The following is a 24,425-nucleotide window of genomic DNA, read 5'->3' on the forward strand; positions in this document are numbered from 1 at the left end:
TGTTATTTTAATATTTTGGGCATTATACCGGCACCTTAAGGGTTAAGTACGAAGGGCAGTCCTAAATTCCCAAAGGGTACACTTCTCAGCCACTGCTATAATTGAGGCATGCCCAAGGGGCATAGTTAAAATTACTGCCCGCATTACATTGTTCATGATAAATTACAGCTCAGTTGAACACTGTCTCAAAATGTGCTCATTTGCCTAACTACACTGAATAAAGGACAGATCCGGAATGAATTGTCTCTAGGCTTCTTTCTATTTTGACCAAACCTAACCTGCTGGAAATTCTCTAGCAAGTAACTTTGCTCCCCAGTGGCCAAACAAGAAGAATACCTTTGCTTCACCATGGAAGCTAACATGACACCAGTAATTAGAACTGTGCAAAAAAAGGATTCTGCAGTGATACTTCTAATCCGAGACGTGACTGGCTCCCACGGTCCTTACAGGTAACCGTAGGATTTTTAGCTTTACTTTTTGATTGTTACCTCCTCTGCCCACAAGCAATGAGGATGCCGGCACATTTATTATTAACATCCTTATGAGAGTACGATACTTTGGCTTATTCATCTTATTTTCCTTCTTTTGTTTTTGGCACATTCAGTTGCTGCCTGATTTTTGCCTAGTTTTTATTTGGTTTCTATTCCCGCTTGACAATGATGTGCTGCTGCTAAACTAAACAGGGAAGTCATCTTAGACTTGTTCTTCTTATGTTTCAAATCTTTATCTGTGTTGGGATCTGATGAGGTCAGCAGCTATGTATGTAGTCCTACAATACGTATAGTCAAATTCGAGAAGGCCCATACTTCCTGTAGAATGAGGACTATATAGTCTTGGTATGCACTGATTTTTATATAGCATTTGCAAAGCGCGAAGCATTTTTCTTGTCCAACTGATCTTGTACCTTTTAGGGCTAGTTAATCACACCAAAATTGTAAGTTAGAACAGGAAGAGCAAATAACTTTGACTTTGTTCCTAGATGTCAGGGCTGCCTTCTAAAGTATTCCTTACTGAGTTTTGTTCGTATTTGTTCATGCTTTTTATAGTCAATCCTTCATCATTTCCCAAATATTTATACACTCCTCCTGCTCAAGTTCCTTTATATCACATTCCTGTCCCAGACTGACATTTTCTTTGTGCTGCACCTTTCTTGCTTTAAATGTTACTTTTGCAGATTTATCAAGACCAAATGATATCCTTATATCATGTGAAGAAAGTTTTGACCACTTCCAGTTGTGCTTTCAGCTCCTCATCTGATAAACTATACAGTTTTAAGTCATCCACAAAAAGAAGATGAGATGCCTTTATATTTAGCTGTTTTCTGAGAGACAACTTGCAACCATGACCTAATCTGTTAGGTAGCCAGATTAATGAGTTAAGGACAAGACAAAAGAGCAGTGGTGAAAGAGTCACCCTAAAATATCCTCTTTTGATTTTTTATCCCCAGGATAATAATTTGGCCTTTATCATGGCTTAGCTGCAGAGTAGTTTGCCATTGTTTCATGGTTACTGTAATGTAATTGATCAGTGTAGGGTTTATCTTGTACATCCTTGAGCATTCCTTTATCCATGAATGTGGGATGCTGTCAGATGCTTTTTTGTAATCTCGCCATGCCATACTTAGATTCTTTCCCTTTTTACAGTTCTACATTATGACTTTATTTAACAACAAATGATCCTTTGTTCAGTATGACTTTCTTTTCTTACCTTTTTGTTCTATTGCCATTATTGAGTTTTCTTTTAAATGACTATAAACTCTGTTGTCATCAGTTCCAGTTTATAGTTTATATGTCGCCAGAAAGCAAGTTATTAATCTGTAGTTTTTCACTCTTAATGAGGAGTACCGTTTTTCCTGTTGTTAACCAGACTGGTGTCTGTTCGGGGTGTGCATGTAAATAGTTCTTACTCATGGTTAAATCTTCATGTAAAGACGTTAATACTTTTAGCCAGAAGTTAGATACTGCATCTGGGCCTGGGGTTTTCCAGTTAGGAGCTTTTCTTAATTTTGTTTCACTTTCTCTGGCCGTTACTTCATCCCATTTCATACCCTGTACATTTGAACTTCTTACTGTTTCTTTCACTTCTATCCATTCAGCATTTTTATTATGTTCCACAGGGTCTTCATAAATATTTCTCCAAAATGCCTGTCTCTTCTTTTTTGCTGATGTGTCTGTTCATTTTGCTTTGTTTCCCAATTCTCTATAAAACTTTTGTGGGTCATCAATGAATTGCTTATTTTGTACTTTTCCTTTATAGTTATATGTGTTTCTTCTGCGTTGTTCTCCATGTGCTGGTATCTTTAGTTTATTATTTGCAGTAGTGTACAAAAGATCCTGGTCTTTTCTAATACTGGGCATTGCTTTTATCTCGTTTCTTTCTAACTATTTTTGTTGATCTGTTCCCTCTTCTATACCCTTATAACAGTGACACGTCTTGTCTTAGTTGCTTTGGTACTTTTCCATTAACGGGGCAACAGTCTTCGAGAAACAGAACTGTTGCCGCGAAGCGTGCCTGGAGAAGTACCTAAACTTTTTAAGGATCTTTTGTCCTTTCTGCTTGTTTCCCTAAACTGATGTAAATGCATGTATTTAATAAACATTGTGCCCCAGATAGAAATTATGGCGAACAAACATCCTGAAGTTGTGTGTTCCACTTTAAGTTAGTAAAATTTCTTGATTTGGGGCAAGTCAGTTAAAAAATGGTGCTTTTCAGAAGATATATAATATGGCTGCAAACCTTCTGCACAACGGCACCGGAGTTTGTTTCCGTGAAGGAAAAAAAAAAAAAACGACAGATGCTGAAGTCTCAACATCCGATGTCTTGGAAGTCATGAAACATGACGTCTTGCTTTTTAAGCAATTACTCACAGTAGGGATCTTATTCTTAACCACCACGTAAACTGCCACTTTGCTTTATTAATGTTTGTCAGAGACAGCTGTACTTTTATGTTCAGAGGTAAGTGTAACTGAACCGTGGTGTTGATTTTACACTGTAGAATGCAATATTTTCTGCATTTTGATAACTGACTGTACTGTACATTTGATAAAACTTAAATAAACTGAGTCCCTTTAATGAAAGCTATGGCTTGGGCTCTATTTGAGGAAAAGAGGCAAAAGAACACTTTGAGAATATAAAAATGACTAAGAGTGGGAGGGCGAAGACAGAGTTACAAGCAGAAAAAAAGAAACAGCTGTGACTTCACATCAACTGGATGTTTTGGCTGGTGCCCCGTTAATGGAAAAGTACCGTTGCTGTATAGTTTTCTCTATTTGATACTTCCATTGTGATATTTCATTTATTCCCTTCCTTTCCCTTATTGCTCTGTATTTATGTGGTGAGACTTTATTAATTAGCTGAGCAGTAATATATCTTATTTACTTCTGTCACATGAATTTCTGTTAATTGATTAACTGTGTTCATTTGTTTTATCAGACTTCTAACCTTTTGGGTCTTATTGACTTTCTGTAAGATATTTCTTTCATTGATCTTAATATGTCTATCCATCTCTATTAAATCAAGCAACTCTTCCTTTAGATCATTTTCTTCTAAACTTAGGGCACATTCTTTTTTCTCTGTTTCCTCTGGGCATTCTACAGAATGTTCCAGAACATATTCCTGTGGCATATTTTCTTCAGCTGCATCCTGCGTCATCCATTGTTGTATCATATGGGAACTCACTGGCGTATCATTCCGCAGCATTGCCTGCATCAGAGTTGCCACCATTTCCTGTTCCTTCCCTTGCTGTGCAACTCCAGCTGAATTGTTGTACTGGTTTCCTACTAAAGGATCCAGAGTATCTTCTTGTGGCAACTAATCAAATTCCTATTCCAACTGTTTTTCCTTAATTTGGGGACCGGTCTGTATTATATGCTCAAAGAGACTTTTCTTCAAACATATAATCATCAACACCTAAGGAGTGAACGCTCTAAAGCACGAATGGCCATGTCCATGAATTTTTTCCTTGTGAAAAAATTCACGGGGCCATACACAAACAACACAAACTTCAAAACTCTAATCAAGTGGGGGGGCTGTGCCCCCCCCCCCTAACTAAATATACCAACTCCGAGATCACTCTACGTTGGGGAAAAAGGCAATTTCTGATAACGGCCAACTAAATTTTTCCCGAGGAAAAAATTTGAGGACGTGGCCATTCGCTCTTTAGGTGTCTATGATTATATGCTCGAAGAAAAGTCTCTTCAAGTATATAAATATAGACCCATTTGGGGACTCACCGCTCCATCATGCTGTAACATTACCAGAGTTAGTTATTCTACACTACATCCTTCACTTTGCAGGCAATTCTGTAACTTCAGTTTCTATTTGTTTAAGTTCTGCTTTACTTGATCCTCTTTTATACTTTCTCCCTTCTTTTTCTTATGTTTTGTACTGTAAAATTTTCCATATCTAATAAACACAAATTTGCATTTGAGGCTATTGATAATGTTTTTTGTGCAAGTATTTTTCTTTCATCTAATTCCTATCTTAATCTTTTTGAATATCTTCTATTTGGAAGTTCTGGGCTTCTTGAATAATAGCAAATATATATAATTTTTTCTTATCCTCAGTATTCCACTCTATCATATTTATGGCTCTTTTTTGGCCTGCCAGTTATTGTGGACTACTGCTTCCTTCTACAGCAGGGATCCATCCTCCCCTTGAGCCTGACCTAACCCCATTGTAGGAATGCTTCTGTCTGTTGAGGACTCTACACTGTCATTTTTTCCAGTCCTGGCACCAGTGTGCCTGCCAGGATTGGGTGCTTTTTATCCTGGGATTTGTGCACCCAGCTATCTTTTCATTTTTTTCACATACTCTGTCCATTATATATGCTATGTAAAATATAGTCTATATATCAGTGTTATGTTGGTGAGATTTTGTAAAACCAGGGTCCACATCAAAGGTACTCACTAAGACATGAGGAGGAATTCAGTTCCAGCAGTACTACTGTCCATTTCTTGCTGATTTTATCATCTCTGCATTCAGACTCACCAGCAAGGCTTCTACAATGTTAACTAAATTTTCTGTCCAACATCCAACTGTTAGAGGTGAAGTCTTAATTAACATTACCTGAATTTCATGACTGCTATCACCTGAGAAAGTGTTGAAATATATGAAGCTTCTTAGAACTTATCATTTTCTTCACCATTATCTCCATTATCTAATTTCTGTGAAGCCACTCAGTGTCAAGAAGCACGGGCACTGATTCCTAGTTCCATCAGCAGTCAGGAGCCACAAATAAAACAAGGGTGTGGACTCAGGCCTTCTGCTTAGATGCTAAGCTGTATATGGCTTTTTTTGCTGGTCCTATTCTGATTGTCTGGCTTCTTCCACATAGGTTGCTATACTACTTGGGATTTGACCAGATGCGGTTTCCATCTATGATTGATGGCAGATGTGCCTGAGCACTGAATTCTCTGTAAAATGGGGAAGTATGTGCTTGTATAACTTGATACTATTAGGGCTACAAGTCTTCTTTGCCGTTCTTGATTTTCAGGTGAGTGCTTACTTGTGTCAAAAAGGTGAACCTGGAGGCATGGCGAATGAAAATTTATGTATAGTAATCACAAAGTGTCATTGTATGTACTGTCTTGGGTGTGCAGGTGTCTTGGGCATGGGAACATCTTGAAAAAAATGCCATAAATTTGTTAAAAAGAAGAAAACCAGCTGCATGACTCCTCAGGGAGAGTCCTCATCATAGATCAGCTGATATAGTAAAAGCATGTCTTTTATTTTTTATCTTTGCAGGATCCACTGATGTGCAACTTTCGTTGTTAAATGAAACCTGTTGAATTGTAAACCAGTTTGATGCTTATGCTTCTCCTACTCAACATGTACACTAACTATTCATTCTAAACAAAGTATTCATGACTGTGTTATTAGTAAATAATTTTCTTATTTCATTTTTGCATACTATTGACAGATCATTTTAGTTACGTCAAAGTAGCATACCAAAATTGTCTTATCTTTGAAATGAAATATTTCATAATAAGTTGTAAATAGTGTGTGGCATTCCATTAATTATTTTGTCATTATGAATGTTTACAGCTTGCCAAGGCAACAATGAGGTGTCCATGTGGGACATGGAAACTGGCGACAGACGATTTACTCTGTGGGCCAGCACTGCCCCACCACTGTCTGAAATACAGGTTTGGATTAAGTCATTATTAGTATAGTTTTCTAGATTTTTGTGCCTTTAAACAGCAAAACTTCCGTAATGAAATATTGTATTTTCCTTGCTTCAGCTCTTACGTTTGATTGTGTTAATTCTCTATTCAAGATCTAGGTAAAGTTATTAGATAGTGTTGACCTGCCTCTGTACATTAATGAAATACATTTCTAATTTTATTTTGGTAATCATTTGTTCTAACAGTGCAGAAATTATTTCTACACTTGAAGTGTCCAATTCATCAAGTCTAGTCTTAAATGTGTGCTTCTGAACAAAACTATATGTACACTTGATTTTTGGGGCCCTTTTTTATTCACGACCTTCTCACAAAACAGTTAAGTAAAAAGGAAAGAAATACATATTGAAGCATTGTTTGTTGGACTATTGATAGTATTAGATTCACCTTTTACCATTCATTAATTTAATACTATTGACATGTAAAGAGTTTTTGACTGAACTAGTCATCTTAGACTTAGTGTATATTTTCCAGCAGTCATAACACTTTTGATGTCAAGATTATCACAGTTATGGTCCTTGCAAATACAGCAAAGAATCTTCTCTGGCACCTAGTGGGATGAGAACTTGTAGGTTTCAATGGTCCTACCTTAAGGAATATACTTTGAAACCAGAGCTAGAAGCCTCTAGTGTATGCAGCACTTGTGGTTATGTGCTACCTGTCATGCTCAAGATGTTCTTTGTCGATGCTGCAGTACTGATTCTTGGGTCTTACTGCCATACAGAAGCCACAGACCATCCTGACTTCCAGAGTCTTTGCATCAGTCCTTAGCTGAAATACATCTGAAGACCCATGTCCAGATATCAAGGTGTAAGAGGGGCATCCATCAGCAGCATCTTCAGTTTTTTTCTAGCTGTGCAGTTCAGTGCTGTACAGTTCAGTGCTATACTCTATTATCAGACACTCAGTCTGTCAGTCAGCTCATTTTTCTTTTGAGTTATTCCTGCTTTCAGGTAATTACTCCAATGGGGAATTTTTTCTTCTGATTAATGTTTAAAAAGATCAGTAACTACTTGAAGTGTGGGAAAAAAATCCTGCATAAAGATTTTCATTCTTTTTGTCTGGGACATTAGCACATTTCCAATCATCAGGACTGGGCTAGGTTTTGAGATAAGACTCATAAGCATAGGGCTGAAGTCCTTACAGCCTACATGAAGTCCTTGGAGTCTGTTCCCTCCACTTCCTCTCATTCCTCTACTTCAGCTAGTACCTTGCGTAATGCAAGGCCAAAAAGTTGAATTAAAAAGACTCAGTTGATACAGACAGACCTTCACTGTCTGCTTTAAACTGGCCCAACAACTCGGTTGAGGCATCATTGCAGACCCTTGTTCCAACAACTGCTAGGCCTGAGCCCTTTAACGCGACCCTTCAGGAGACCACCATGGCAGCAGCTGTTTAGGTATGACAACTCCAAAGCCGCTCCATAGGTAGACGGTTACCAAGGGAGACAGTTATTATTCTTTGGCTGCCTTACATGAACAAACCTCAGGCACATGGACTGAGGTTTCTATTGGCTAACCACATCCTGAAACTTTTCCTTCTAAATGGACACTTAAACTTCAGACCATTCAGCTTGCCTCAACCCACTACCCAGGCTTTACCTGCTACAGCCAAGTTGAAGCACAGGAACTTCTGAAGATAGCTCAGGAGTTCATGGCCTTTATGAAATCTAGGGAGACCAGCCAAACAGAGCTGCCTACCTCTGAAGCTTCTCCCAGAAGAAGGAGCAATGTTTCCTTTCAAGCAGAATGAGTCCTCACGATCCGAGGATGAGTAAGAATTATACTGTTCTGAGTATCCCCCAATCCTACCCTGACTCTGATTCAGTTAATAACATATCTTCTGCTTCTCCCCCGAGAACTTGTCCTTCAGGGAAACCCTGCATAAGATGAAAGAAGCTTTTTGTTGGGAGAATAAAGAATTCTCTCAAGCAAACCGATTATAGAGTGCTTCTAGGTTTACCATTTTTCCAGACCATAGGTTCATAGGTGTGTACTAGGTTAATAGCCCTGGACCCTTTACAAGCCTATCCCATAGGATTATCCTGGCATCGTGCCACCCAACCTTAGTTTCCAGTGCTTCTGTCAAATAGAGCCACTGGAGTGATCCCCGGGGTGAATTTTCTATTTCCCATCCACTCATCAAGATTTTTCTCGAAGAGGGCCAGTGAGGTGCTCTGTTTGACATGTATGGGAAGTCTTTTCCATAGCATGGGCAGTCTCTGGGTTATGAACCTGTCCCTTCAGCATGTTCTGTTGATTGTGGTAATGAGGTTGAGGTCTCTGGAGCATGTGGTGCGGAAGGATTGGGATTTCTTTAGATGTAGCATTTCTAACAGAGCTGGGTCAGACATGGCTTTATAAGTCAAGTAGAGATCACCATTATCTATTCCTCCAATTCATGTAGCGCTAAATGATGTCTTTGATCTCATCTGTCTACCCTGACTCTCTGCAACTTGCCCCAAGGAAACCAGATAATTTCTGTAGAGTCCAAAATAAGTGTTGCACAGTTTTTAGGTAGTCAGACTCCACACCACGTAGTTCCAGCCAGTTCAAAGATTTAAACTGATAAAAAAAGATAAGCACTTTTGTTTTAAGTGATAATAAGACTTCATCAGATAAAAAATATATTCCATTTGCTAGATTTAACGTTCAAAGTAGGTCACATGATGGCTAAAAGCTCTGCTGTTTAAAGCCACAGTACCTAAAAAACGTAATGCTCGGTTTATAAAACTTTGTCCGTTGGTATATAGAAAACTGTTAGTTCAAAATCAACCATGACAAATTCATAATAAGCACAAAATAAACACATATTAAGCCTACTAAATATTGAAAAACATATAAAGACATACTAAAAAATGTTCAAAAGCATCAATATTATATTGTCTTATCTAAGACAAGCCTTCAACTTGAGTAAGCATGTAACTGCTGTAAGTTCATTCAACCTTGGTGGGCTGTTTGCATTTATGTGTAACTGCCATCTTAACTCTTGCTTTTCCAACAATAAACCCCATGGTTCTTGTTGCTTGTCTGATCAAGGTAAAACGTGAACATTAATGGGTTCAGTTCAAGCAGCTTTATTACACACAAACACATCATAAATGAGGCTTTGTAACTTAAATTTAAATAAACGTATAAACAGACTGACTACCACACTCATACATGTTAACACTCTGGCTGTTCTATCAAAATGGCACTGCTGTCTGCATGTACTACATCTGAAAATACTTCTTAAAAGTACATACACACGCTCTTATCTATATCCTCCCTCTTTGAGAAATGATTCATATATGAAATGACAGTATTCAATGACATGCAATTTACTGAAATGACCTTTTGACATGCAGCTATACAGAACTAATTCTTTGACATGCAATCATACAAAATTAGACACTTATAAAACAATTATGTCCAGGTTGCTGTGTATTTTACACTAGGTCTGGAAATACGACCTGATTGTGTAACATAAAAGTCAAAATTGGATCTAGTAATAGGAACTGTTGTCAAGGAATGTTCTATTCTGGGGACATCTGGGACATCATCAGGAACAGGAATGGATACAGCTTAACATTGTCAGGGATGCTCTGAGATCTAGAGTCTGTATCACAGGTACAATGCTGTGATATCATTTCTGATACAGGAAGAAGATGTCTGTGGTTTTTCCTGTATTGTATAACTTCATATTCCACTAAGGATCTCAGCTCAGCATATATATCTCTCATTTGACCAATTTGATCAAAGCCTTTCGCCATTTGCATCCTCATTGTCTCTCTTTCTTTTAATGGACAAAGAAATCTGCTTGTTTTATCATAGGTGGACTTCTGAGAAGAATGCATCTTAAAAAGTTGGGCTTTGATTGCTGTGTTGTTTTTAGCATTAGGCACCAACAAACTAGAACTAATAGACAAGGTTGTTCTGGTTTGTCTAGACAGAAGTCTCTGAGTAGGCGAGCCAAGTGGTTGTCACAGGGTATATTTCTGAGATTAAGTAAATTCCAGAAGATATTGGTATTGTCACACTCTGACCTTTCCAGTAATTGCTTTGCAGTCTGTACTGTTTGTTCAGCAAGGTCGTTTGACTGTTGGTATTCAAGACTGCTAGTAACATGGATAAAGTCCCACTCTTTAGCAAATCTCTGAAACAGTTTACTGGTAAACTGGGAAACATTGTCAGGAATAACTTTGTGTGGACTACCATGGACTGAGGAAGAAATGACGTTTCATCTTAGTAATAACAGCACTGGACGTTAGGTTAGGTAGCAAATCGATCTCAAACCAGTTTGAGTAAGAGTCTACCAACACTAAGTAATGTTGACTGTTTCACTCAAATATGTCAGTTGCTACTGTTGACCATGGTAGTTCAGGAATTTGGCTTAGCTGAAGTGGTTCTTTTTGCAGATGCGGCTTAGTACTGTTGCACACTGAACAAGAAGAAAGCACTTTATCAATGTCTTTTGCTAGAGAAGGCCAAAATACTAGTTCACTCGCCCTTCTTTTGGTAGAATCGGAACCTGGGTGGCCACAATGCAAAATCTGAATGTATTCATGTTGTAAGGAAGTAGGAATATTACCTTTTGGACTTTTGAATATGGTACCATCTTCCATCAGCTTCTCATCTCTATATGGAAAGTAAGGTTGCACTTCTGGTGGTACACAGGATTGCTTTGACGGCCATCCTACATTGATGAAGTGGTTCAGCCTTTGCAAAAGTGGATCAGCCTTTGTATGATCTCTCAGCTCATCAAGTCACGTGGTAGAAAAATTATGCACTTCCATGATATCAAAGTCAAAATTCTCTGCATTAAGTTGTTCCGTGGTATTTCTGGGCGATCTGGATAAGGTATCGGCCAGATATAGAAGTTTACCCCTTGTACAGACCATTTTGAAATTGTACATTTGCAATTTGAGCATCATTCTTTGTAGTCTTGCTGGAGCGGAATGCATACACTTTTTTAAAATAGTAAGTAGAGGTTGATGGTTAGTTTCTGTCTGGATAGCTTGGCCATAAATATAATCATTGAACTTCGAACATGCGAATACAATTCCCAAAAGTTCCTTCTCATTTCGGTAAGGGTTCTAGATGCATAGGCAACAGGTCTGCTATCTTGAAGAATAACTACACCAAGACCGAACTTTAAAGCATCACAGGGAAGAATTACTGGTTTGTGGACATCATAGTACCTTAATGTAGGCAGGTTAGCAAATTGCCGTTTGAGGTTATCAAATTCTCTCTGATGTTCTAACCATGACTATGCAACATTTTAGCATGTCACTTCTGTTAAAGGCGCTGATTAACTCACTAAAATCAAGGATAAATTTGCCCAAATAGTTAACCATACCAAGAAAATGCTGTTGGGCTTGGACATTCTCTGGAGCTGTTATCTCAAGAATGGCTGCTTACTTGGAAGGGTCTGCTCATAAGCCTGTATTGGTAAATAAATGATCTACATAAGTAACTTCTGGTAGTCTGAATTTGCACTTCAGAGGATTGAGCTTTAAATTCACTTCACGTGCTCTGTCCAGAACTTTCCTGAGGTTTCTGTCATGCTCTGCTTCACCATTGCCTCCAACCAGTAAATCATCAACTGTTACTACATGCGGGTAGCCTGACAAAATGTGCTCCATTGCACGCTGAAAGACTTCACTGGCAGAATTTATTCCAAAAGGCATCCTGAGCAATCTGTATCTACCAAGTGGGGTACTGAATGTAGTCAGTAGTGAAGATTTACAATCAAGCATTACTTGTCAAAATGAACTCTTTGCATCTAAGACAAAAGAAAAAAACAGTGGCATTTGACATGAGGGTTGCAATCTCGACTGTACCCATAGGATGAGTAGGTCTTTTTAATGCCTTATTCAAGTCTCTTGGGTCAGTGCATATTCTGATTTCATCTGAATTTTTCTTATGAGCAGCTACCATGGAAGATACCCACCTGGTTCTGTGATTGGGCAGTCACAACTTGCTGGACCATTTTGTCTAACTGGACTTTGACTTTGTCCTGCATAGCTATTGGAAGTCTTCTTACTGGTCTGACCATTTGACGGACGTCTGGGTCTATTTTCATGGAGTACACAACTAGAAGTTTGCCTAACTTGTTATTGAAAACATCAGCATACTCTGAGAAAATAGTATCAGTTAAGCTGGAACTGGGACATGTGCTTACATGATAAACTTCTTTGTTAAAAGAAAGCAGTTTAATTCTTAAACTGTCTCAGAGACTAATAATGACTGCACAGGTCTTCTGTCTACATAAAATTGCAAGTTGTAACTGTTGCCAACCGAATAGCATGAAAGCACTACTGAGCCTTTGGTTTGAATCTCATCAACTCCATAAACAACAGGCTTCGCACAATTGCCCAAATTAAGTTGCTCACCAGCTCTCATTTTAGCAAATATTTCTGCTGACATTACATTACACTTTGAACCAGTGTCTCATAGGTTCATACTAGGCTATCTGCCCTGGGGCAATTATAAGCCTAGCCTGATTCTGTATGGCTTACGCCACCCCTTGATTTGAGTATACTATGCCCTTTTTAAGGTTTAGTTTAATGTGCCTCTGTCTAATAGTGACACGGGAGTAATCCCTGGGACAAACCTACGATCCCCCATCCACTTATCGAGATTCTTCTTGAAGAGATTCAATGAGGTGCTCTGCCTCACATAAACTGGAATTCTATTCCAGAGCGAAGGGAGCCTCTGGGTTATGAACCTGTCCCTCCAGCAAGTTCTGTTTATTTCTGTGCTGAGGTTCAAGTCCCTCGAGCGTGTGGCTCTAAGTGATTTAGATTTACTGAGGTGAAGCATGTCCATTAATTCTGGATTTGACATAGCTTTATATGTCAGGCATAGATCGCCTCGAAGTAAGCGGTATGCAACTGAGTAGAGCTGGAGTTTTTTTTAACCGAGCAGCATATGGCATCTGTTTGAGACCCTTGATCCTCTTGGTGAGATACTTTTGGGGTCTTTCCAATTGCTGCAGGTGTCGGGTAAGGTACATCCCAAAAGGGGCATTGTATTCTATGATGGGCCTGATGAGGGATGAATAAAGGGGCACGATTACCTCTCTTGATCTAGATGTGAAACCCTTCGTGATGAGGTGGGCTATGTAGAAGGTCTTTCTAACCACTTTGGCAATGTGATTTTCAAAGGAGAGATTGCTATCAGCTTGGATCCCCAGGTCCCTAATAACTTTCTCTGTACTTAATGGGTTTCCGCCTATGTGGTAATTTGTGGGCACATTGTTTTTGCCAAAGGGTATGACTATACATTTTTTGGCATTTAGCTTTAAACCATGGCGCTGGCACCAGTTATCTGTCTCTGTGAGACCTTTTTGAAGGATGTTTGTGTCAGCTGGAGAGTTGATTATGGCACCCAGTTTGCAGTCGTCTGCGAACTTGGTGAGCCATAGTCCTCCCACATTTGCCTGTACCTCGGAAAAGTATATACCGAACAAGAGTGGTCCCAGGACAGAACCCTGTGGGACGCCACTTGTGACCGGTTTCGAGTCTGACATGGCTCCAGCAACTCTCACTCTGTGGGTTCTGTCTTTGAGCCAGTTTGCGACCCATCTTGTGACATAGGGGTTTATATTTAAGCTGGATAGCTTATCTATGATGCCCGAGTGGGGAATTGCGTCAAATGCCTTTGCAAGGTCCAGATAGGCTGTGTGGACTACCTTCCCTTCATCTATGGCTTTGGTGACTGTTTCAAAGAAGTCAACCAGGTTGAAAAGGCAGGATCTGCCCTTGACAAAGCCGAACTGGGTAGGATCTAGTGTCTGAAGGTCCCCAATGTCTTTGTTTATGAGCTCCATGATGATCCTCTCCATAGCCTTGCAAGACTAAGCTAGTCAGGCTTATGGGGCGATAGTTTCCAGGGTCCGTAGAGGCTCCACCTTTGTGGAGTGGGACCACTGTTTCTGTACGCCATTCTGTGGGCACATATCCTGTAGTGAGGCTGAGATTGTATAGCTGTTTTATTTGAGGGATTAGTTCCTCCTGTAGTTCATGTAGGACGCAACCTGGGAAGCCATCTGGTCCCATGGAAGCAGTGTTTTTTGCTTTGGAGAGGGCAGCCTTCACCTGAGCATCTGAGATGTTTGGGAGGCAGTCCTCTGCCGGGATAGATACTTGCTCTTTTGGGGGAGTTTGCACTGAACCTGTCTGCCAGGATATTGGCGATGTCTGTGGGTTAAGTGTATTTTTTGTCGTTTCGAATCAACTCAGAACAAGTCTGGGAGTTGCATCCCAGGTTTCTAACATAACTGAAAAAAGCCTTATGATTGTCTTTGGTGCCCTGTGCAATTTTTCTCTCGAAGCTGGCCTTGGAGGATTTTATGAGGGATCGTAATTTTTTGCTAGTACTGATCAGAGATGCCTTCCCTATTAGGGATTTTGCTCTATCATGTAGTAGCTTCCTCCTTCTGTTGTACAGTTTATTTATGGCAGGGGTCCACCAGACTGGACACCTGCCTTTGGATGATTGGGTCTTGGTTTTGTTTGGGATAGCATGATCCATGCATTCCTGGAGATGTCCGTAGAATGCATTTATATAGGATTCTGCAGTTTGGGCTGTAGTTTCCACTGGCCCTGGGGCCTTGAAGGATTCCACTTCGGTTTTGAGAAGTGAGAAGTTCACTTTGAGAAGTTTTTCACTGTGGTTTTCTGGGCTGGGGTGGGGTCGGGATGTGGACATCCAGTGAAATTAATTTATGGTCTGATCTTACCAATGAGGGATATACTTCTGGTGTGGAGCATAGAGTCCCCATGTTGGTAATGATCAAGTCTAGTATGTTGTCCCCTCTTGTGGGAGTGGTGACTAGTTGTTCCATAGCATTTGAGTTTATAATTTCCAGGAATCTTTGGGCTAAGGTGCTGGGGCTTGAGTAGTGCTCCCAGTCAATGTTTGGGTAGTTGAAGTCACCCAATATAATGGTGTTCGGAGAGATCTTCATGTTCTCCAATGTTTTCAGGAAAGCCAAATGGGATTCCTGACTTTGAGAGGGTGGTCTGTAGGATGCTATAAACTGAAAAGCAGTCTTGCCCACTGTTAGTTGCACATGGATGGTCTCCGATGCTTTGTGCAATGCCACTAACCTGGAGGTGTGGATATCCTTGATAAATATGGAAACTCCCCCTCCTTTTGTGGTTCGGTCCGGGTTTTGGGGCCGAAAAGCATGATACGAGGTATAGCGTGGTAGTGCTGGGGTGCTCTCTGGAGCCTTGAACCAGGTTTCTGTCACTGCACAGATATCGATGTTCTCCATACTGAGGAGAGCTTCGAGTGCATGCATCTTGAGGTTAAGACTTCTGGCGTTTAGCAGCATTACCCTTAGTTTCTTGTTCCTTGTGCTATCTATGGGGTGGGTTTGACTTTTGAGCCTTGCCTAAAAAGGCACTATGGGGTGGCAAGAGCCTTTGCCAATATCCAAAGCCCAGTGGTGACAGGTGCAAGCCATCCCTAGCGAAGCAACGTGGCTTGTCGAGCATGTCATCCCAGGCTGACAGACACTGGATCCCCTTTGAATGACACCAAAATTTTAGCCAATTGTTAAAATTGATCATTTTGTCTTTGTACTGTGGCATCATTCTAGGTGAGGGTAAGATGCTGCTCAAGGTCAGGGTCATACCAGCCTGGGCTACATGATCAGAGAGCTCCTCTATGTCTCTTTTCATGTAGTCCAGGGAGGTACGTCTCAGGTCATTCACACCAGCATGTACAATGACCGAGTCATATTTGTATTTGCTTTGGAGTGACCTGAGTGCTTGCGTTATGTGTCGGATCCTAGCACCCGACAGGCATCTCACCGTGACCTTTTCTTTATTCAGCCTGGTGAGCGGGACGTCAGTGTGTCTGACAATAGAGTCACCTATAACAAGAGTATCAGGTGTGTTATTCAGCCTTAAGGGCTGTGGCTGCTTGGCACACTGACTTTGTGGGTTATGTGTTGTGTGTGTTTTGTTTTGAGGTAGAGTTTGCTTGGATGTCTGCTTTGGAGGTCTCTGTTGCTTAGGTAGATTTTTATTTAGAGCCTCTGAGTATGTTTTTGTGTATTTATGTGTTTGGTTCGCTGATGTGGTGGGACTATGTGATACTGGAATTGTGTTGTGTGAGGTTACCTTCTCCTCCTGACTGGTTACACCAGTTTTGAGATGAGAGCTCAGCCTCCAGTTTGGCTAAATAGTTGCATCTCTCACATATATTTGAACCTGTTTGGAGGAGGAGAGGGTTGTCCGTGTACATGAGACAGTTGTAACATTGCCTCAAAATTCCCAGATTCACCAGCTGGACTGGAGAGGAAACCATTGACTGACCTTTGGACATGCTAGAGTAACAGGGAAACTGAATTTAAGACATACCAATAGAGGACAGGGTAATCGTAGAGAGTATAAGAGTAAGTAGTGCTTATGGTTTAATATTGCTAATTTGTAGGATTACTTAATTGGACCAGTGAAGGGCCTTAGAATGAGAATATGGTGTTTAAATTGAGAGATAGAGCAGTTCTAAGGGAAAAAGTGAAGAGCAGACTTTGTGTAGCCAGGAATAGTTTAAACCCAATTAGGTGGCGCTGCCCGTTGTTGCGCTATGCTCAAAAACGCGCAAAAGAGGGTTTTAAGAGAGGAAGATGAAGGAGTTTTGGAATTGACCCAAAATGGCAAATAAAACTACAGTTTCAAGTCAGTAACCACTCCCACAGGGGCAGGCAGGCTGCTCAATGTTTTTCACTGCCACTGATCAACAGAGAGTCTTTCCTTTAGCCCAAGCAAAAAATGGCCTCACAGAAACTTACAAACAGTTCAAGAACAGCAAGCCTGTAACTGAACTTTTTTAAATCTCAGAAAAGTGGGAAAAAAGCAAGATTTTTTTTTCAGAGATAGCAGAGGTTAACAAGTATCAACAAGTTATAACAGTGCAGTAAATGACCCCACACAAGAGTGCTAGGCCAAAGACAGATAAAATGCAAGTTTTGAGAAAAAAACGATTTTAAAAATAAGTGCAAACAGGAAATTCAGTAAACAGCTGTAGGTTGTGCTCTAAATACAGTTACTAATGCAGAAATCAAATTTAACAAGCCAGAAAATGCTCAAAATAGGGGGCTATGCAGAAAAACTTAGCAAATAAACAGTGGAAAAATACTTAGTCTCAAAAGTGGCTCCTTTCTTCTCTCAGCGTTTTCTCCTCTTGGTGGGTGCTTCACCAACCACCAACAAGCCTGAAAAGACGCCAAAACCATGAGGCAACCAGGTTTTAAGAGAGGAAGATGAAGGAGTTTTGGAATTGACCCAAAATGGCCAATAAAACTACAGATTCAAGCCAGTAACCACTCCCACAGGGGCAGGCAGGCTGCTCAATGTTTTTCACTGCCACTGATCAACAGTGAGACTTTCCTTTAGCCCAAGCAAAAAATTGGCCTCACAGAAACTTACAAACAGTTCAAGAACAGCAAGCCTGTAGCTGAACTTTTTTAAATCTCAGAAAAGTGGGAAAAAAGCAAGATTTTTTTGTTTTTTCAGAGATAGCAGAGGTTAACAAGTATCAACAAGTTATAACAGTGCAGTAAATGACCCCACACAAGAGTGCTAGGCCAAAGACAGATAAAATGCAAGTTTTGAGAAAAAAAACGATTTTAAAAATAAGTGCAAACAGGAAATTCAGTAAACAGCTCTAGGTTGTGCTCTAAATACAGTTACTAATGCAGAAATCAAATTTAACAAGCCAGAAAATGCTCAGTACACTATGAGTGAGTCAGCAAAACCCATGTCAAGTCTTATTGTTAACTGTCATACTTGTGGTGCCAATCATGGGTCTAAAGGAGAGAAGTGTTTAGCATTTGGTCAGCAATGCCATAAGTGTAAAAAAATTGTGGGTTTACCATTGATCAGGACAGTAAAAAATACTTAATTCTTTGCCAACAAATATACTGCATTAACCTTTTCACCAACCACTGATATACCATCCACGTAAAAAGTAGGGTTGCAGCTTTCTACATGATCAGTTTGCTTTTTTGAGTGACCTTTCTTAATAACTGAATGCGGCTTTGCTTGATATACAAAACTTTTAAAAGTGGTTCCATTTTTTACACTTATGGCATTGCTGACCAAATGCTAAGCACTTCTCTGCTTTAGACCCATGATTGGCACCACAAGTATGACAGTTAACAATAAGACTTGATGTGGGTTTTGCTGACTCACTCTTATAGTGTACTGAACATGTCCGTTTTCCTGAGCTAGTCTTGGAACTTGCTATAAAAAGCTCCAGTTTCTCCCTACCAAACCCACAGGGGTTGCAGCTGCCATGTACTTAGGCCTGTTTCTGCTTGTCACATGTTGCATGCTGTCTCCGTTTTCTCTAGAGGCTGCTGAAACCATGCTGTTATCACTTGTAAGCATACTTGTGTGCCTTTCTGTGAGCTCGTGAATTTGAAAGATCTCTATGGCTTTGCTTAACGTTAAATCACTGTCACAAAGCAAAATCTTTCTCACTGCAGTACTGTTAATACCACAAACAAGCCTGTCATTTATTAACTCATCTTTCAAGTCACAAAATTTGCATGTTTTAGCCTCATTTCTCAGGTCAGTGATATAAGCTGCAAAAGTGTCACCTGGACTTTGGTCTCTTGTGTAAAATAAGTGCCTCTGTAATGTAACATTTGTCTGGGAGCTGCACATTTCCCTAAATGTACGTTTTAAGCACTCAGGGTCCTCCTTTGTTTCAGCCAGTACCATAATATGGCGGTTTGCCCCGTCTCCTGCATATACTTCTGGTGCTTACACAAATGAACGCTCTCTTTCAGTAGCTTCCGACCCAGCTAAGTTAAGGAAAATGAATGCCCTCATACCTGCATCTTTGTCAGAAAACGCTGCTTGTATGAAAATATATTCCTGCTCAAATGCACTCCAATATTATGATCAAACACAAGTGGACTTCTGCGAAATGCCTCTGCCATATCAACACACAGTAGTGAAGATGCATGAAATCACGTACGAACACGCGCACACACACACACACACACATATACATGCAGAACTTTATGCCAGTACTTGCAGTTATGCCCAGTAGCACAATACACTCTCTAAAATAACTGCAGTTTGCCAAATAAGTCTCAGTTGCACAAGAACACTTTGAAATCACTGTACTTTAAAATCCTGTACTTTATGAAGCCACTCCTTATCAATGTAAGAAATACTTCAAAATGACTGTACTTTGCAAATAAACTGTACACAGCAGACGAAGCTCAGAGTAAGAAATGCTTCAAAATGAATGCACTTTGCAAATAAACTATACACAGCACATGAATCTTTCAAAATGGCTGTACTTTGCAAAATAACTGTACAGAGCAAGAAACACTCTGAAATGGCAGCATTCTGGGAATAAATGTACACGGCACAAGAAACTTTTCGAAATGGCTGTACTTTGACTGCACTTTGCAATATAACTGTATTTTACACCCAGCAAACTCTGAAATAATTGCACCATAATAAAGCACACATCTGCAAAGACTTTGCACACACTGAGATACTTCAAACAACTCTAGTTATGCTTTGAATAGTTTTGGTCAATGTGAAATAGTAGTTTATGCCCAAACATGGTCTTTTACTAAAAAATATGCAGTCGCCTTGCTCTTTAAACTTAATTTGGGCTTTTATTGTACTTATTATGCCCTTTTAATATCTTATCATACTCATTATACTTTTTCTTGTGCCCATTTTACTGTAAACCTGCTCATTTTGCAAACCAAAGATAATACTGAGCCCATATGAATATCGCTGATCAAATATCGTAGTTTTGAACATTTTGTGTAATTAATGAAGCATTTTGTGTCTTTCGTTTTCATGATGATACGTTTTTGTGCTACTCGTTTAATTAATAATGCGTTTTGTACCTTATAAATCCGCAGTTTCATTTTCTTTGCCAAATAAATCATTTGTGCAGTTTTTTGTTACCATAAGTTCATTTCTGGCCCTTTTTGTTTGTCTGAGCTTCATTTCACTCAACCAGCTTAATCTGCCTTCACCTTCAGCTCTGCACCTCATGGCTTGAAGAAGTTGCTCTTTTAATCCCGGTTCTGACACCATGTCACTCATCTGGTCAGGAAAAAACGGACTAACATTCATGGGTTCAGTTCAAACAGCTTTATTACACGCAAATACATCAGAAATGAGGATTTCTAACTTAAACTTAAATAAACTTATAAACAGATTGACTACCACACTCATACATGTTAATAATCTAGCTGTTCTCTCAAAATGGCACTGCTGCCTGCACGTGCTCAGTATTTATATACACGTGCTACATCTGGAAATGCTTCTTAAAGATACATACACATCCTCTAATCTACAGGTCTCCGCTCGTGTTCATGCTAACTTGGACTGCAATAACAAACTTAGAGTAACTGCGGTTAGATAAAATGTGCTTAGACAGTGCTTTAATGTTGTTCCTGTTCTTAATCTAAGTGTTCATATACCCACTCTTTCAGCGTGTGCTTGGTTCTCCTGACAGAAAACTTGTACAGCCCTGACATAATGCAAGGTATTATACTTTCCTTTTATCACAAATTGTTGACTATTAATAGTAAATTTCCTGCAATAAAAAATAGGGTTACAATACTTACAGTGCCACACATAGTCATAGCCCCATCCACTTCCTGATGTACCCATGGGTGTGCATTTTCAATGAAAAATTTAAGGCTAAGTCCTTTTCTAAATATAATTGTGGGCTGCCACCCAATTTTTTTTACCCAATTCATTATTTTCATTTATTACTCACCAATTTGTATGTAAAATTTATTTCACCACCATACTATCTGTAGAATATGTGATAATGAAACTGCAACTATACTCATTATGTGATATAGTATGTGTTGTACTAATAGGCTCTTTATTAGTATTTAAACTAATACTACTTAATTCATCTGTATTGCGGTGGTGCTGCGGTAGCGTTGTTGCCTCACAGTTAGACGTTGCCCATTCGATTCTCAGTTAGAGCGTCTTCTGTGTAGCGACATGCATAAATGGTTGTTCATTCATTGAAGGTTGTGCGTTAGGCCCGGCAAGCCAGTACGTAAAAATCTACTGCCAATCATTAGCGGACCGGAGTTCCGCTGTGGTAACCCCCTAACCGGGAAAAGCTAAAAGACAGAAACGAACTACTTGATTCATCTACTTTCCCCAAAACTGGGGTAAAATAGTTTACCCTTCCCTTATGGATCACTTCCTCCATGGAGCTGTCTATGATAAGGTCAGGGTACTCTTTTTTCGAAACCCAGCCTTTAAAATATTACATCTTCTATAAAATCCTCATATTTCATACTCATTCTTGCTTCCCAAATGAATTGGCCTTTAAGGACTGCTTTTTTCTGAGTAGTGGAGTGAAAATTGGTATAATATAAAGAAGAAATTGGAGTATGTGGGTTTCCTGTAGATCATTCAGATATACCTTTCGTTCAAATAGTCTTTTGCCAACATAACATCCAAAAATGAAATATAGTCTTGACCTGTGTCTTGTGTAAATTCCAAGAAGGATGTTATTTTATTAAGATACTCAATAAATTCAGATATCAATTGCACATCTCCTTTCCATAGAATAAGAATATCATCTAGGTACCTAGTATTTGTGCCATAAATCCCTGTATGTGCTATTCAAAACATATTTCTTCTCCCATTCCACCATAACAATGTTCGCATATAGTGACCGACATGCTTACCCCATCGCTACCCCTGACACTCACAAATATGTCTTTAAAGATCCAGAACCTGATCCTTCAGTAGTATTTACTAAAACCACTAAAGGTGCCTCTGTAGTACAGCTAGACACACGTTACCAAATGACAAAGAAAGTAGACTGTAGGACAGATTTGGAAAGGGGGCATATACCTCTGCTACCTTCTGTATGAGGGCCTTTAATTTAGAGTCCCTAAGAAAACAGATCATTTCTAAAATAGAAGGCATTACTGATAAGACCTTAGAGAGAGACCTACAGGAAACAGCTAGATCAACACTGCAAGTCACCATTCACTCTCTAAAATGTGGGTATAATGTATTGGCTGCATCTTTTTTGAGCAGCTGCTGCAGGTTCTTTCTTTCGCAGAGAGGCTTTGCTGAGGATGCAGCCACTCTCTGACCAGGTAAAGGCCAAACTCCTGGATGGTCCACTGGATAGGGAGTTTCTTTTTGGGCCTCCTGCATAAAAAATGTATTCGCAGAAGTTATACAAAAAGGGAAAACAAAAACTATGAAGGAATTTTATCTCCCCCTCCCAGATATAATTGAAATTGACCTTCTAAACCACGCCTTTTCCCATAAGCAAGACGAGCAGAGGCCTCCTCAAGCAGAGAGACCCAGATACTCTAGGAGGTGGCAACCTGACAGTGTCCTAGACCTGAGGATTTCAGGGACCCCATCCTCCCCAGTGAACAGCTGTGACTATGCACAGCCCCCATCCCCCTAGTCCTCTAACAGTGAGACTCTCTTCCTTACTATAACAATGGAAACTCATCTCCGGAGACTACTGGACCCTACTTATAGAAAATGGGTATACCATTCAGTTCAGGGAAAGGCCACCCTTCCTAGGGGCAGTAAAACCCCCCAAAGAACGAGGTCTTCTCCCTTCTGTCTTGCTAGACCTTTTACAACAAGGGTCCTTTCAACCAGTTCCATAGGGCACAGGATTTTATTCAAGAATCTTTCTCATCCCAAGAAAGGAATGCACCTGGAGACAAATCTTAGACTTGTCAAAGTTAAACAAGTTCCTGTATGTCCCAAAATTCAAAATGCTGTTGGAAACTGATACTCATGATCTTTCAAGGGGCTTATATAGTCACACTAGACTGTAAAGTCCCCTACCTGCACTTCCCTGTTTCAAAGGAACACAAGAGATACCTTCGCTTTTTGTTAGCAGGATGAAATTACCAGTTTTGTACTCTTTTCCTTTATCCACTGCTTGCAGAGTTTTCAATTAATGTCTCACTCCAGTTATAGCCCAGTGCAGAACTTTAGGGTTGCATACTTACCCTTACTTTGTGTGATTGCGTCATCCAGGGAAAATCCATTCCAGAACTCCATGCAGTCTTACAAATCATAGTGGACAACTTCCAGAAATATGGCCTTATGCTCAGTCTCAAGAAACAAATCTAGCCCCTGGCAAGAATTCTTTTTCTGGGTGCACTGATAGATTCAGCACAACAAAGAGCTTTCCCTACCTCAGGACAAGGTTTCTCATCACACAGATTATCTACTCAGCTTACTACCAAAGCAGACAGTCTCTGCAAGGGAATATCTAAGGGCCTTGGGGTACATGGCATCCTGCATTGTAATGATCCCCTTACAAAACTACACATGAGAAAACATTTCTAGTACTTCAAAAACACTTGAGAACAGCATTATCAACCCCTGGTAACCTTGCTGCGTCTTCTCCCCTTCTTGCAAAGGAAACTGCTCTGATAAAAGAACAGTACCTTGTAGAATTTATAGGCACACTTCTCCCTGCCAGCAGCAAACAAGACCATCCCAACAAACAGTTCAGATATTGCCTGGGCATAACACTTAAGCTCTCTGAAGTTGCAGTTTATCTAGACCATAGATAAAATAAAGCTGCACATAAACCAGAAACAGATACTGCCAGCCTTTCTACCAGTCAAAGCTTTTGAATACAACCTGAACCCAGGAACACTGCAAATTTGGACAGACATCACCACTTTTATGTGGTACATAAAACAACAAGGGGAAACAATTCCTTCCCACCTTGCAGTCTTGCAATGAAAATGTGGCCATTTGCACAGGAATTTAACTGGTACCCACAACATCAGTGCAACACCCTAGCAGACTGCCTGAACAGGGATCTTCTGGACCCTAAATGAATGGATGTTTAAAAGAGAGAGAATTTCCTGGACCTTACCCATCAATGGAGTTACCAGTATAAACCTTTTTGCCTCTCATCAAAGCAGGCAACTACGAAAGTTCTGATCCAGAACCCAACAGACAGGGGCTGGGCTGTTTGCCTTCTCCTTCAAATGGACAAACCTCTTGTTGGATGCCTTTCCATAGCTACCTCTGATTCCCAGGGTGCAGATAAAAGTGAAGTTAAACAGGCTAAGCAAGACAATGTTAGTCCCCTTCTGGAGAAGACAACATTAGTTCTCCCTCCTTGTTGACTCTCAGTGAGGGGGATATTAACATTCTATCACAGGTGATTGATCTATTCGCCATCCTAAAGGGGTCTGTCATTCATCCTCACTTGAACACTCTCA

The 24,425-nt window shown here is 40.0% G+C and overlaps 1 protein-coding gene across 5 annotated transcripts in view; it reads left to right on the top strand.

The window, feature by feature from the left end:
* Nucleotides 1–24,425, top strand: part of PIK3R4 (phosphoinositide-3-kinase regulatory subunit 4) — a 1,126,702-nt gene that overhangs the window by 883,174 nt on the left and 219,103 nt on the right. For all 5 annotated transcript variants that reach the window (XM_044066738.1, XM_044066737.1, XM_044066739.1 and 2 more), the window contains exon 17: nucleotides 6,046–6,146. In XM_044066738.1, the coding sequence (XP_043922673.1) occupies nucleotides 6,046–6,146 (101 nt within the window). The remainder of the gene's footprint in view (nucleotides 1–6,045; nucleotides 6,147–24,425) is intronic.

This window comes from Protopterus annectens, chromosome 3.part1 (genome assembly GCF_019279795.1).
Source record: "Protopterus annectens isolate FY-2018-M chromosome 3.part1, PAN1.0, whole genome shotgun sequence".
Classification (NCBI taxonomy): Eukaryota; Metazoa; Chordata; order Ceratodontiformes; family Protopteridae; genus Protopterus; species Protopterus annectens.